At 48.8% G+C, this 13,395-nt stretch overlaps 1 protein-coding gene across 1 annotated transcript; it reads right to left on the reverse strand.

The window, feature by feature from the left end:
• Positions 1 to 1,273: 1,273 nt before the first annotated feature.
• CHRNB1 (cholinergic receptor nicotinic beta 1 subunit) lies at positions 1,274 to 13,034 on the reverse strand. Its single transcript, XM_004376036.2, has 11 exons — positions 12,912 to 13,034; positions 12,687 to 12,826; positions 12,045 to 12,089; positions 11,324 to 11,433; positions 11,114 to 11,222; positions 10,678 to 10,825; positions 10,153 to 10,362; positions 4,715 to 4,938; positions 4,125 to 4,306; positions 3,612 to 3,759; positions 1,274 to 3,126 (listed from the first exon to the last, which is right to left on the reverse strand). Exons 1-11 carry the CDS (start codon positions 12,973 to 12,975, stop codon positions 2,986 to 2,988), a joined length of 1,521 nt encoding a protein of 506 aa, XP_004376093.1. The 5' UTR covers positions 12,976 to 13,034; the 3' UTR covers positions 1,274 to 2,985.
• Positions 13,035 to 13,395: the final 361 nt, after the last annotated feature.

Below are 13,395 nucleotides of genomic sequence, written 5' to 3' on the forward strand. Positions count from 1 at the left end.
TCCCATGTCACTCCCCTCATCAGTCACTCCAGATGGTTTGTGGGGAGCCACCCTACTCCCCTGGTGGGCTTTGGGGGTACCCCCACCAACTTTCCCTCCAAAATAGCACCTTACACCCCATCCTTAACTCAGTTTCCCACACCCAAAGATCCCAGCCTAGGGATGGGGTATAGGGACCCTAAATAGTCCCTAATCCCTAATTTGCACTAGTTAACTCTGGTCAGGGGTCCCTATATTTCCTTCCAGTGGGGGAGATGAAGAAATGTTTGTTCCTAATCCTCTGAAAACTGGGCCTCCACCATCAGTGATTGGATGAACACTTCCACCCCACTCCAAAAAAAAAAAAAACAGCTCAAAAGGAGAGAGCCAGTTCAGTTTTGGGGAGCAATTTGACAAATGGGAATTAGAGGAGTGCAGTTTAAAAAGGGAAAATGTTGCTGTCGTTAAAATGCAGCCATTTTCCCAGCTACTGTTTTCTGGGGCCAAGATGGCTGCCCTCTGAGCATCTGCTGAGAAGGCAAGATCATGGCTTCTGGAGGGAGGTGAGTTTGGGGGAGGGACAGGAGCTTCCTCCTGCCTCCTCTTGCCCTCCCAGCATATAGGAAGGGGGAGAAGGCTTTCAACAGGTTCCCTGAATGTTAACCATGGAGGAGGGCCACTCCTTCATTCCCCCCACTGTCTCTTTGCACTTTCCTTGGTCTTGGCCACAGCCTGAGTGAAGAGTTTCCTACTGAATGTACCAAGTTCCAATTTTTAAGGGGGGAAAGTTTAAAACAGGGGACAATGCAAAAAAAAAAAAATCACTAAAAAAGTCCCACAGATCTTGTTCTGGCACTTTAGAAAAACTGCGAAAAAATACATAATAAAGAATACATATATATATCTACACACAAATTATCTATCTATATATATATATACAGCGGAACCACAAGAGAGACTGAGGAGGGCCTGGAGGCAGGGGGCAGATGTGATGACAGTCCCCCTATATCCTTAGCCTGCACTCCTCTGAGGCAGAAAGGCACAGGAGACAGAAGGGGCTGAGGATGGACTGGGGAATTTGAATTTCAGAATGGGTCAAAATTCCAAAACCATGGATATTTTGGGAGAACTGAGATTGTAGACTTTTTTTTTTAAACTATGATTTAGGAAAATTGTTTCCAGCATTTGGTGGTTCAGGGCAACAAATGAGGTTGTGGCAAAGTGGAGATTAAAATACATGTATTTGAGCTGGGGAACTGGGGTAGTGTGAATTTTGGATGTTGGAAATTTGGGATTTTGCAATTTTGTCTTTTGAAAGCTATCAAGTCTTGTCAGTTTGTACTCTCTTTCCCCATGTTCTCTGGGAAGAAGGGTGATGGCAGAGTGGGAAGGCCACTGGTTCTGTGCCACAGCACGCAAGATTTAAAATTCTACAGACTCTAGCTCTATACGTAGTGAGGACCCAGATATAGAGAAACTGACTGATATTTATCTCTGCGTTTGTGTGTGTGTCCAACTCTCTAGGCCAATAAACCAACAAGACAAATGAACTGTGCTCCGCAGCGGGGTGCCAGGTGCAATTATTTGCGTGGCTGGTGGGCCTGGTGGACAGGGACATGCTAGCCTTATCCCATGGGGATCCCTGGGAATTGTAGCCCTATTCTTTCCCTTAGGACAGCTTCCAGCAGTTGAGTAGATGTGAGGGCCTGCTGACCTTAGGTACATCACTGCTATTGCACAGCCACTAGGCTCGAGCTTTCTTTGGTCCAATCTCCAGGCAGAGTCATTAACTGAGTCCTGTTCACACAGCCTGTTGTGCAGAAGTGCTGGGCCCAAGATCTGTGTCCTGGAAGGGCCATGCCTTAAACCAGGTCCAACCCTTTCCACAAGTTAAAAGGAAATTGCAGACATGGCCTGTTTTTCACTCCTAGCCTTCCCATTGACTTCAACTTCTTGTCCCCGCTTTCTTCCCTTGTTTCTTTTCCAGCGTAATGGAGGCTGGGCAGGTAAAATGAGTGAAGCTGGTCAGGTGGGTGAGGGTTTTGAGGAATTCTGGCATAAATTCCTTTACCAGAGCCGGTAGCCACTAATCAGCTCTAGCAGGTTGCTGCCAATAGAGAACCCAGGCCTGGTGTTATGAAGGTTTTTAAATTTTTTCAAGAGAATTAAGAAATCCAAATTTCCCTTTGAAATATCCCAGTTTCAAAAGGCAGCCAATGAACTCAAATTTAAAACGTTTACCATGGGCCAAGCCAAACACACAAGCTTGTGACCTCTGAAATGTATAGTGCTTCTCATATGATTCTCAGACAACCTAAGGAGAAGGTAGTATTATTAGCTTCCTTTTACCGATAAGGAAACTGAGGCACAAAGCAGTTTCAGTGGCTTGTCCAATGTTTGAGCACCAGAGCTGGAACTTGAATGGAATTCTTTAAAATGCTTTTTTTCTCATTACAAGCACTTGCTTTCCGAAATAACCTTATTTTTTTAATCCTAAGGATAATACTCATCACAAAAGAATTTCAGAAAAGAAAAAATGACCACTTGTCCCAACATGCGAAGATAAGCACTACCAAATTGGTGTATTTCCTTCCGGAAAATTTTTTCCCAATTCATTCAAATGTTTGTTAAGCACCTACTATAAGTGAGGACCTATGCCAGGTGCTGGGGATAGTAAAGTAAACAAGACACAGTTCCTGCCGTCATAGGGCTTGTAGTCTACTACTTGTTCTTTGATCCATTTCATTAGGGGCCTAGGTGTTGATATCCAAAGGAGCTTCTTCAAGAACTCAAAGAGTAAGCCCACAGCCCCCATCTGTCTCAGTCCCACTTCTGCTTCCTCCCCAGGGAGAGAAATGGTGAGGGCTGGATTCCCATAGAGGGAGGGTTTTGAGAAATTCTGACATAAATTCCAGAGGTTAAGAGGCAGAGAAGGGACACGGCTTGAGAGTACTGCAGAACTCTGAGTTCAACTGGCTGGGGACCTGGGTCTCGGCTCTCCTGTCCTCAAGGAAAGGGGTCGGGAGGAGGCACGTGGTACGTGGCGTCCAAGAAGATGACTAGGGTCCCAACGCTCGTGAAGATGATGAAGGTCCACAAGAAGAGGCGGTCCACAACCATGGCCACAAATTGCCAGTCCTCCTTCAGCTGGGGGTAGGCAGAGGAGACTGTCCTTGAGCTCGGGGCTGCGACCCCCAGCTAGGCCCGCCCCACCTCCCGGTGCCCAGCCAGAATCCTTCAACCCCGCGACTGAGCAAAGGGCGGGCTGTGGAGCAGGAAGGCAAAACCGCGGGCGAAGGATAAAAAAACCCACTGCCAGTCGAGTCGATTTCGACTCACAGCGACCCTACAGGACACAGCAGAACTGGCCCATAGGGTTTCCAAGCAGCGGCTGGTGAATTCAAACTGCCGACCTCTTTGGTTAGCAGCCAGTCTCTTAACCACTGCCCCACCAGGGATCCACCAGCGAAGGACAGGAGCGCAAAACTAGTCGGGAAGCCGGGGCCGGTGCCCAGGGAGGAAGATCTCCAATCAGAAAGTAAATCGAGGGCTAGGGGCGGAGCCTGAGTTTGAGGGTGGAGCCGAAGTCACAGAGGCCCTTATTCTGCCTTGCCCACCCTCATTGGGCTTACCGCATCGTGGTCCTCCTGCTCCTGCAACTGTCGAGCGATGTAGCTGATCGAAGAAACGACCTCTCGTAGCTCGGGAGGCAGGCCTACAGCCCGGTTTGGGCCGTCGATAAATCGCCGCAGGTCCGGGGCAGTCAGTTCAGGCTGGAACCTAGAAGAGGAGTGAATTTGACCACGCCCTGGGTGCAAAGACACAACCCACGCCAGTGCTTTAAGGCCCACCCCAACTCCCTCCTCCAACACTCTGCCTGTTCTCAAAACCTGAGAGGGCCCTTCAGGCTCTCCTAGCCAGCGGCGACCTTCAATAAACCTCGCCTGCCTTCCGCAACTCCTCCCACGCCTCTATGCTTTAGTTTCCACCTTCCCACAAAGTGGACAGCGGGAAGGGTACTACAACTCCCATGATGCTCAACCACCACATCTTCCGGGAGCACAGGCCTCCTGTTTCCGCACAGTCTTCTGGGAACTGTAGTTCTCCCTCCCCCTTCTTTATGGGTGATGGATGGCAAGTCCTACCTGTTGAGTTTAGGAAAGAGAAAATCACTCGGTGGCTTCCGGATGAAATATTCATCTGTTCCCCGACCCCAGCCACTTCCTGGGGAATCCTTGAGGGCTAGAGGAGGGGGCTCCGGCATGTGGTCTCTCTCAGGTTTGGGCCTCTTCAGACCCAGGTACCGCGGTAGTTTGTGGATGAAGATCTACAGGCGGAGTAGAAGAGGAGTACTGAAGGGGGCCATCAGGCTTTCAGACCAGAAGGGAAGCAGCCAACTACCCCTTCGCCACATGCTTATTCCTGCGCCTGCGTGAAACCAGTCCCACAGACCTACGCAGGCAAGGAAATGCACTACACACCCTTAAGAGCTCTTAAATAGGTTGGAAGGCATCGTGACTGGAAAGAGAGGTTCCGAGGGCTCCCATCCTAATAGTAACCAACACTGAGAATGTCTCTCTTGGATTCAGAATGGATAATACTGGTGAAGAAAGTATGAGAACTATGAAATTATAACGATGGGAGGATAAAATTAATTTTGCCAAGTGACACCTGGACAAAAAGCCAAATACTAGGATTAAGAGTTAACAAAGGTTGGGGTTGAGATCTCTCTTACCTGTCGAACCCAAAGGGGCATTTGGTGGGTGTAGGGTGAGCGGTGGTGCAGGTTGAGGACTATGACGCTCAAGATAACGGAGAAGGTGACGAGGACCATGGTGAACATGAGGTACTTGATAATGATGGGGACTGATAGGGAGGTCTCAGGCACTTTGTCTGCCAGCAGCAGCAGGAACACAGTAAGAGTCAGCAAGGCAAAGATCGAGAGCCCCATCTTCTCCCCTTGGGGGTTAGAGGGGAAGGAGGATTAGGCTTTGCCAAAAGGCAATTTCCATGGCATCATCAGTGACTGTTTCGAGCCCACTCAAAGATAGGCTTTTGGAAGGGTCATCTGCATACAAATGATTCCTACAAGTCTAAAGTCTGGGCTTCTCCCCTGAATAAAATCATATACACCTGCCTACTTAACCTCTCCGTTTGGATGTCCAATAACCCGTTGCCGTGGGGTCATTTCCGACTCATAGCGACTCTATGGGACAGAGTAGAATTGCCGCATACAGTTGGAGCAGCTGGTGGATTTGAACTGCCAACCTTTTGGTTAGCAGCTGTAGCTCTTAACCACTGCGACACCAGGGCTCCCGTGGATGTCCAATAGTCATCTCAAGTTTAACATATCCCCTGCTTCCAAAACTGCTCCTCTTACAATCTTCCCCATCTTATAAATGACAACTCCATCTTTCCTGAGCTCAGTCCAAAACCCCTGGAGTCATTCTCAATACTCCTCTCTCTCTCATCCCATATGCAATCCATAACAAACTCTATTGACTCTGCCTTCACAATATATCCTGAAACTAATGATCTGTCACCTCCACCACTACCACCCTGGTCCAAACCACCACTACCTCAGGTCGAGATTATTGTAACAGCCTTCTAACTGTTCTTCGGAAACCCCGGTGGCTTAGTGGTTAAGAGCTACGGCTGCTAATCAAAAGGTCGGCAGTTTGAATCGACCAGGTGCTCCTTGGAAACCGTATGGGCAGTTCTACTCTGTCCTATAGCGTCACTATGAATCGGAATTGACTCGATGGCAATGGGTTTTAACTGTTCTCCTTGCCTCATCCTTTGTTCCCCTGAAGACTGTTCTCGACTAAACAGCCAGGATGATCTTGTTAAAATGTAAGTCAGATCATATCACTCCTTTTCTCAAAACCCTCCAGTGGCTCCTCCTCTCCTTCCGCATAGAAGCCAAAATCCTGACTATGATCTACAAGGCCTTCCCATTATCTCTCTGGCTTCATCTCCTACTGTTTTCCCCTTGCTTACTTCATTCAGTACATTGGCCTCTGCGCTGTTTCTCGAACGTGTCAGGCACATGCCCACATCAGGGCCTTTATACTCACTGTTTCCTCTGCCTGGAACATTCTTCTCCCAGATATCTGCCTGGCTCACTATCTTGCTTCCTTCCAGTCTTTGTTCAAAGGTTCCCTTTTCAGTGAGGCGTTCACTGGCCCTTCTATTTTATTTATTTATTTTTTGCCAATTCAACTTTTTACAGGTGTACAACTTATTGACAAGAATTATAATAATCGGCTCTGCAATACCCTTAATAAATGTGATTTTTCCATCATCATTAACCACCTTTCCCCCCTCCCTCCCACCACTGGTAACCACTAATAAACTTTGTTCTCCATACATTTGCCTTTTCTTGTCTTTTTATATAAGTGAGGTCATACAATATTTGTCCTTTTGTGATTGGCTTAGGTCACTCAGCGTAATGTCTCCAACCTCCATCCATACCGTAGCAGGTATCAAAACTTCATTTCTCCTACTGGCTGAGTAGTATCCCATTGTATGTATGTACCACATTTTGTTTATCCATTCATCTGTTGATGAGTATTTAGGTTGTTTTCACCTTTTGGCTATTGTGAATAGCGCTGTAATGAACATTGCTGTACGAGTCTCTTTTGAAGTCTCTGCTTTCAAGTCTTTTGGGTATATACCTAGGAGTGGAATTGCTGGGTCATACGGTAGTTCTGTTTTAGTCTTTTGAGGAACTGCCACACTGTTTTCCACAACATCTGTATCATTTTGCATTCCCACCAGTAATGGATAAGGGTTCCAATTTCCCCACATCCTCACCAACATTTGTTATTTTCTGTTTTTTGAATCTTAGCCACCCTAACAAAAAACCAAACCCATTGCTGTTGAGTCGATTCCAACTCATAGCAACCCTATAGGACAGAGTAGAACTGCCCCATAGGGTTTCCAGGGAGTTGCTGGTACATTCAAAGTGCTGACCTTTTGGTTAGCAGCCAGGCCCTTAGCTCTCTTAGCCACTGCACCACTGGGGCTCTTTAGCCATCCTAGTGGGAGTGAAATGGTATCTCATTGTGGTTTTGATTTGCATCTCTCTGATGGCTAACGATGCTGAGCATCTTTTCATGTGTTTAGTGCCCATGTGAATGTCCTCTTTGGCGAAATGTCTATTCAAGTCCTTTGCTCATGTTATGGTTGGATTATTTGTCTTTGTTATTAAGTTGTCGAAGTTTTATATAAATTTTGGTTATTAGGTTTTTGTTGGCTATATGGTTTCAGAAGATATTCTCCCAGTTAGTAGCTTGTCTTTTCACTTTTTTTGGTAATGTCTTTTGATGAACAAAAGTTTTTAATTTTTATGAGGCCCCATTTATTTATTTTCTTTTTTGTTGTTTGTGTTTTTGTTATTATATTAGACAATCCATTGTTGAAAGCTAGGCCTGACACCGTTGCCCCTGCTTGTTCTTCGAAGAATTTTATGGTTTTAGTTTGTGCATTTAGGTCCTTAATCCATTTTGAATTGGTTTTTGTGTATAGTGTGAGGCATGGATCCTGTTTCATTTTTTTGCATGTGGAAACCCAATTTTCCCAGCACCACACATTGAAGAAACTCTCCTTTTGGCCATGCTATTTTTAAAATGCAACCTCTACCCCAATTCTTATCCGCCTCAACACTCTTTCTTACTTTATTTCCCTCCTCAGCACTTGTGCTCTTCTAATATACTACAGTGAAACCTGTGAGAGCCGGAACTAGACAGTACTGCCTTGTTTTTCCTAGTCTCAAAAGTTTTCTGCCTTTAACAGGGTGCAGCCTTACCATTTTTCCATTGCTCTCCATTAATGGAAAATATTTCAGTTTTCCTTCTCTGACAGGTGTCCACCTTACGCAGGTTCTGGCCTTCACAGGTTTTACTGTATCTAATAGACTTATTTATTTTGTTTACTGACTGTCTCTGCCACTGGAATGTAAACTCCACTAGGGCAGGGATTTTTGTCTCTTTTCTTCACTGATGTATTCCTAGTACCTAGCACATAATAGACACTCAACATGAATAAATGGACCAACCCCTGTAGCTTTTTCAGGAACTACATAGCAATTTGAATGAAGGGTCTAAAAATGAAACAAAGTATTCAAGGATATGCCAGGTGGCTGGTTATTCATGTGGCATACAATGGGCACTGCAAACTTCATGGAGGGTATTGAAATAAACGATTTTCATGATACGTTCTACTTCGGTCCTATAATTTTGGGTTTCAAGATTTACCCTGCTGCAGGGGGAAGTAGGAGGTTACATTTGGAAGTGAGTTTTAGAGTGCACCACTCTCTTTCCCTAAACAAAGAGAAGACTTGATGCCAGAGAGGAGGAAGCCATATTTTGAACACTGCAGTCAAAGATATGCAGTCCCTGAAACAGACTGGCACTGACCTGAGCTGGAATGCCAACATTGCCCCTCTCTAAAGATATGACGTCTGGCAAGTGACTTAAGCTGCCTCAGCCTCTTTACTCTCCTCTGTAAAATGGGAACAACGATACAGTACTTACCTCTCAGGGTTGTTGTAAAGATTAGAATTGAGTTAATATATGTAACATGCTAATTATATAACCTTGTAGCAAGTGTTCAAAAATAGTAAAAATAATACCAACACTCTGTAGCATTTACTGAGTACCAGGCAGTTAATCCTCACCATAATTCTATGCAGTAATTGTCCCTGTTTCCAGATCAGGAAACTAAGAAACACAGAAATGTCCCTGTTACTACATTATGCTGCTTCACAGAGACATGTTGACTATTATTTCCCAGGGAGGTTAAGTGGGTGTCTGAAAAGTTGGGGAGGAGGATGCTAGGAACAGAGAAAAGGACGGGAACTGTTGTTTAAGCTTGGGAGTTTGTTGGTCAGAGGAAAGGAGATTCCATGGGTGAGAGCCTAGGGCTCTGAAAGAAAGAGTTCAAATGTCCCACCACAGGAATGGAGAGAAAGGGGCAGCAGAGGGGAGCCAGAGCCTGTGGTTTCGCCCACTTGGTGGGAGGGAAAACCTGGGTCCAGATGGGGTCTCTCTGCTTAAAGGGAAAACCTGAGTGAGATTCCATGATTGCCTAGGTGGGCAAGAAAACCCTGCCTGGATTCAAATGAAGAGGAAGGAGCTGAGCTATTGGTGGGAAGGAGCACTGGGTCCCTGCAGTGCAGGGAGTTACTTAATATGGCCCTTCTAGCCATAGTTTTGTAACTCCCACCAAATTACTAGGTGAGGACTATGCAAATGAGTGTTTGTGGCCCACTAACGGGATTGGATAGGTTGCTAACAATGTGAATAAGGTGCATGGCACCCTTGTGAGGGTGGGACAATGCAAATAAAGTGTTTGGAACCCTAACGAGGGGATTGGTCAGTTTTGCCATCCTGCTAGGCTTAAAAGAGCAGTCAATCTGGGGTGGGGGTCGGGGAGGGACGCCTACTGCCACCAAGAAGGAAAAGCTAGGAGTCGGGCTTGTCCATTGGACATGGGATCGCTGGGTTGAGACGTTCTAGAGACAGTGAGAGAGACAGCTGTAGCACTAGAGACAGCGAGAGATGGCAAGAAGCAGCAGCAAATCAAGGCAGCAGAGGCAGCCGAACCAGGAGACCGGCAGGAGACAGCGCGGTGGGCTTCGTGGCTTGTGGAGCAAGGTGGTTGTACTGGGTGTGCTGGCCCACTGAGCAAGATAGCTGAGCACATTTGGGCCAAGATTTACTGGTGGAGTGGGGTGCCTCAGGGCACTTGCCAGCAGAGCTAAAAGAGCTTTGTAACGCTTGCCTGAGCAGAGAGCAAAGCAGAGGCCAAGGGGCCAGAGAGAGGCATGCCTGTGGGCACGGCTGAGAAGAGGCTGTTCTGAGCGAAGAACTGTATCCTGAACACTCCTGAACCTGAATTGTAACCTGTTAACTTCCCTAATAAACTCCATAATCGAGAGTATTGTCTGTGAGTTCTGTGTGGCCATTGCAACAAATTATCGAAACCAGCAGAGAAGTAGAGAGTGCTGTGGGAGGGTGTTAGAATTGGTTAAAAGGTTGGAGGGCGGAGGCATGTCTGCCCTCCACCTAATAGGAATCAGCCTTGGGCTGTTGATCTTGATTCTCCTTCCTTCTTGTGAAGTTAGAGGAAGTCAGACACCATTTTTACAGTTTCTTTTCCCCCCCTTACCCGCATCCGGAGGCAGATAGAAGACAAAGATGGCCAGGAGTGTGATCAGGATGCATGGGGCAATGACATTGACAAGGTAGAAGAGAGGCTTCCGGCGAATGATGACATAGAAAGTGACGTCCTGATGCTGTCCTTTCCCCTGTCCCCTAGGATTCCCTGGAGGCTGGATAAGCCGAGAGGGTTTATGGATAATCTCCCATTGGCCGTTCTCTGGGGGAGGAGAGCAGAAGAAGGGGACACAGGTGTGGGAGCTGTCCCGGTTGGTGCCAGGTATGGCTTGCTCTGCTACATCCTACTCTTGAAAGGGCTGATGTGATAAGGGGTTAGCTGTGGACACTGGGCTGGGCAGCCCATCTCTAATGCCCTTGGACAAACCTCAGTCTCCATATATGTGAAATGTAGATAGTCATACTCATTTGGCTGACCACCCAGGGTTGTATTGGGCATTGTTGACACAATATATTTATCAGCCTGTTAGAAACTGGAAATTATAAAGCCCAGGGATATGGGGCCATGCCCACTCACCAATGAAGGTGCCTTCATGAATGTGGATTTCCTGCTGCTCTTGCCCATCAGGGCCCAGGCCTGTCCACAGGCTGACCTCTGAGCTGTCATAGCTGTAGGAACTGAACACCATGGTGCAGTTTTGCCAGTCAAAGGGGAAGTAGGTGACCTGGACAGAAGGGGGAGTCATTAGAGCTGCAAGAGAACTAGCGGGGATTGAGGGAGTTTAGGAGGTCAGTGGGGGAGGTCACAGAACAGATGGGGTACTGGGTAGACAGGGGTCACCAGAGGAAATCACAGGAAAGCGAGATTACAGGAGAATTGGCAGCTTATTAAGTGAGGGCAAAAGAGTGATTCGGGTCATGAGAGATAATGGAGAAGGGATAGGAGACAGGGTCTCAGAAGAGAAGGAGGGTTCCTAAGAGCGCCTTGAGCTTCGCAGGCGGGGCCTGGAGACCTGGATGCTGCAGCTGCTGCGATAGAGGCCCGGAGGCTGCCAGCGCACGGAGCCGTCGGAGGACACCACGACGTTAATATCCAGAGCGACCTCAAAGTTTCCGTCATTGCTGCAGGGAAGGGATTTCTCGTCTGAAATCAAGGCCCTGCCCTGGCGGTCCCGCCTCTCCGGTGGCCCCGCCCACCTCCCAGACTCTGGGAAGGTCCTTACTTGTTCACGAGTACCACGTCCGGTAACCACACCGATTCAGCTGTGACGCGCAGCGAGTCGATGCCATCGTGCTCCGCGGGGTCCCAGCTCAGCCTGTAGTCAGTCCACTCCTAGGGAAGCAGAGGCTGAGGGACTGTCTAGGGCTGGAGGCCAGGAGGGGACTTGGGATGTCCCGGGAACGCCCGAGAAGAGAGTGCTGCCCGGGGTCAGGGGAGGGGCCATGGGTCAGGAGGCCGGGGTTCTGACTCCGGCTCCGCCTTCACTCGCTGAAACCCACATCAGTTAAGGTCCCCTTCCCCCTTGGAAACCCTATGGGGCAGTTCTACCCTATCCTATAGGGTCGCAATGAGTTGGAATTGACTCGATGGCAACGGGTTTGGTTTTTTTCCCCCGCACCAGACCCAAAATATTTTTAGTCTGTAAAAATAAGGATGCTGCCTTAGTTAGCTTATAAAACAGTGTTTTTCAAAGTGCAGTTCACGACCCTTTAGTACACTGAGAATCAAGTTAGTGGCCCAAAACCAGTGCTTAAAAATTTTAGAATGAAAAATGCATGGAGTGCAACTCCCGTAGTATAGCTAGGCATTGTTTCCTGAAGCTTCTATTTCAGTTATAAATGTGTTTTCTGAAATGCTGATATAAAAAGTATTCCTGGGCTGGACATTCGAGGAAATTGTAAAGGCAGTGGGATGCCCCTCTCCACCCCACGGGGTCTCCGTACCAGGTCTAAGTACACCTTTGTGCTCATCTCCTCATCCTTCTCGTTCTAAAAGGGAAATATTTAAAGGACAGAGGTGAAATGGCAGGGAGAGAAATGAGGGGGCTCGGAGGGTCCCGCTCTTCCTAAAAACCCGGCCCGCCCCTTTTTGTTAGTCCCATCCTCTTGAACCCAAGCCCCATCTCTATCTCAGAAATACCCCTTCCGCCGAGGGCACTCCCATACTGTCCATCTAACAGTCCTACCTCCGCCCATCCCTCCGCTTGGCTCTGTCTCAGGCCTGGCCCACGTTCGTAATTCATCCAACCCTGAATCTCCTCCCTGTTTTTTTGTTGACTCGCCCAGGCACCAAGCTCCGCCCCAGCCTTGTCGTAGCCTCATATGGCCACGCCCCCAGCCCGTCCATAGGTCCCAGCTTCCCCTCAAGGTCCGCCCACGACTCTATCTGGTTCCATTCCTTAGCCCAGCAAGCAGCCACGCCCACAGCCCGTCCATTGGCCCGATTTCCACTCAATCTCCGCTAACGCCTCGTCCATCTCTTTGCCAGGCCTTTCCCCCAGCCTGTACATCGGTCCTACCCAGCCCGAAGCCACGCCTCTCAGCCTGTCTGTGGGCCCGACCTCCACCTCCGGCGCGCAACCTCACCAGACTTATAAGTTGCGCTAGGGTGAGGCCAATGCTGACCAGGACGCGGTCTCCCACCTCCCGTGCCGGGCGCACCGTACTGTCATAGCCCGAGAAAAGTTTGTCGCGGAGCCGGCCCTCCGCCTCCAAGCCGTGAACGCCTGGGGAAGGAGAGGATTAAGTGAAGCCATAGTGTCCGGCCACTACCCCTGCCCCTGCCCCTGTCCCCTCGGGGCCCAGACTTACCAGGAGACAGCGGCGTCCCCAGAGCCCCCAGCAGCCCCAGTAGCAGCAGCGCTCTCGGGATCATAGCCCGGCCGGGTGGCCCAGGGAGTTCGCTCGGTGAGCGGCCGGGACCGCCAGCACAGGGGAAGTGACGAGGCTCCCAGGAATGTGCACCTGTTGTTGAGGGGCAGCCGCCAGCCCAGCCGCCCCGCCCCCGGGACTTGGTCCCGCCCCGAGCAACTGCTGGTGCCCGCCACCCACAGATAACAGACAAACCTTCGTTGTATAAATCGTCTTTAATTGAGAAAGCGTGGAGTGGAAACCTGGTCCCCTGCGAGCGAAGCCAGGAGATGGGCGGAGCCTGAGCAGGGTTTGTGTGGGTGAGGGGGGCATCCACCCCTTTAACAACAAGCCAGAAGTAGAAAGAGCCTGAGGAGAAGTGACCTGCCTCTGCGCCTTAACCCCTCCCTCACGCTTCTCAGTCTGTCCTGCCCAGGTCTGAGGC

The sequence above is a fragment of the Trichechus manatus genome, unplaced genomic scaffold (assembly GCF_000243295.1).
Source record: "Trichechus manatus latirostris isolate Lorelei unplaced genomic scaffold, TriManLat1.0 scaffold00040, whole genome shotgun sequence".
Lineage (NCBI taxonomy): Eukaryota > Metazoa > Chordata > Mammalia > Sirenia > Trichechidae > Trichechus > Trichechus manatus.

What these genes read in the sequence shown, in the direction of transcription:
- CHRNB1 (XM_004376036.2), bottom strand. Translation starts at nt 12,975, where the DNA reads ATGATCCCGAGAGCGCTGCTGCTACTGGGGCTGCTGGGGGCTCTGGGG. An exon ending in TCATGAAGGCACCTTCATTG is followed by an intron (nt 10,363 to 10,677) that starts GTGAGTGGGCAT and finishes CTCCTCCCCCAG; the next exon opens with AGAACGGCCAATGGGAGATT. An exon ending in CTCTTTCCTAAACTCAACAG is followed by an intron (nt 3,760 to 4,124) that starts GTAGGACTTGCC and finishes CTCCTCTTCTAG; the next exon opens with GTTCCAGCCTGAACTGACTG.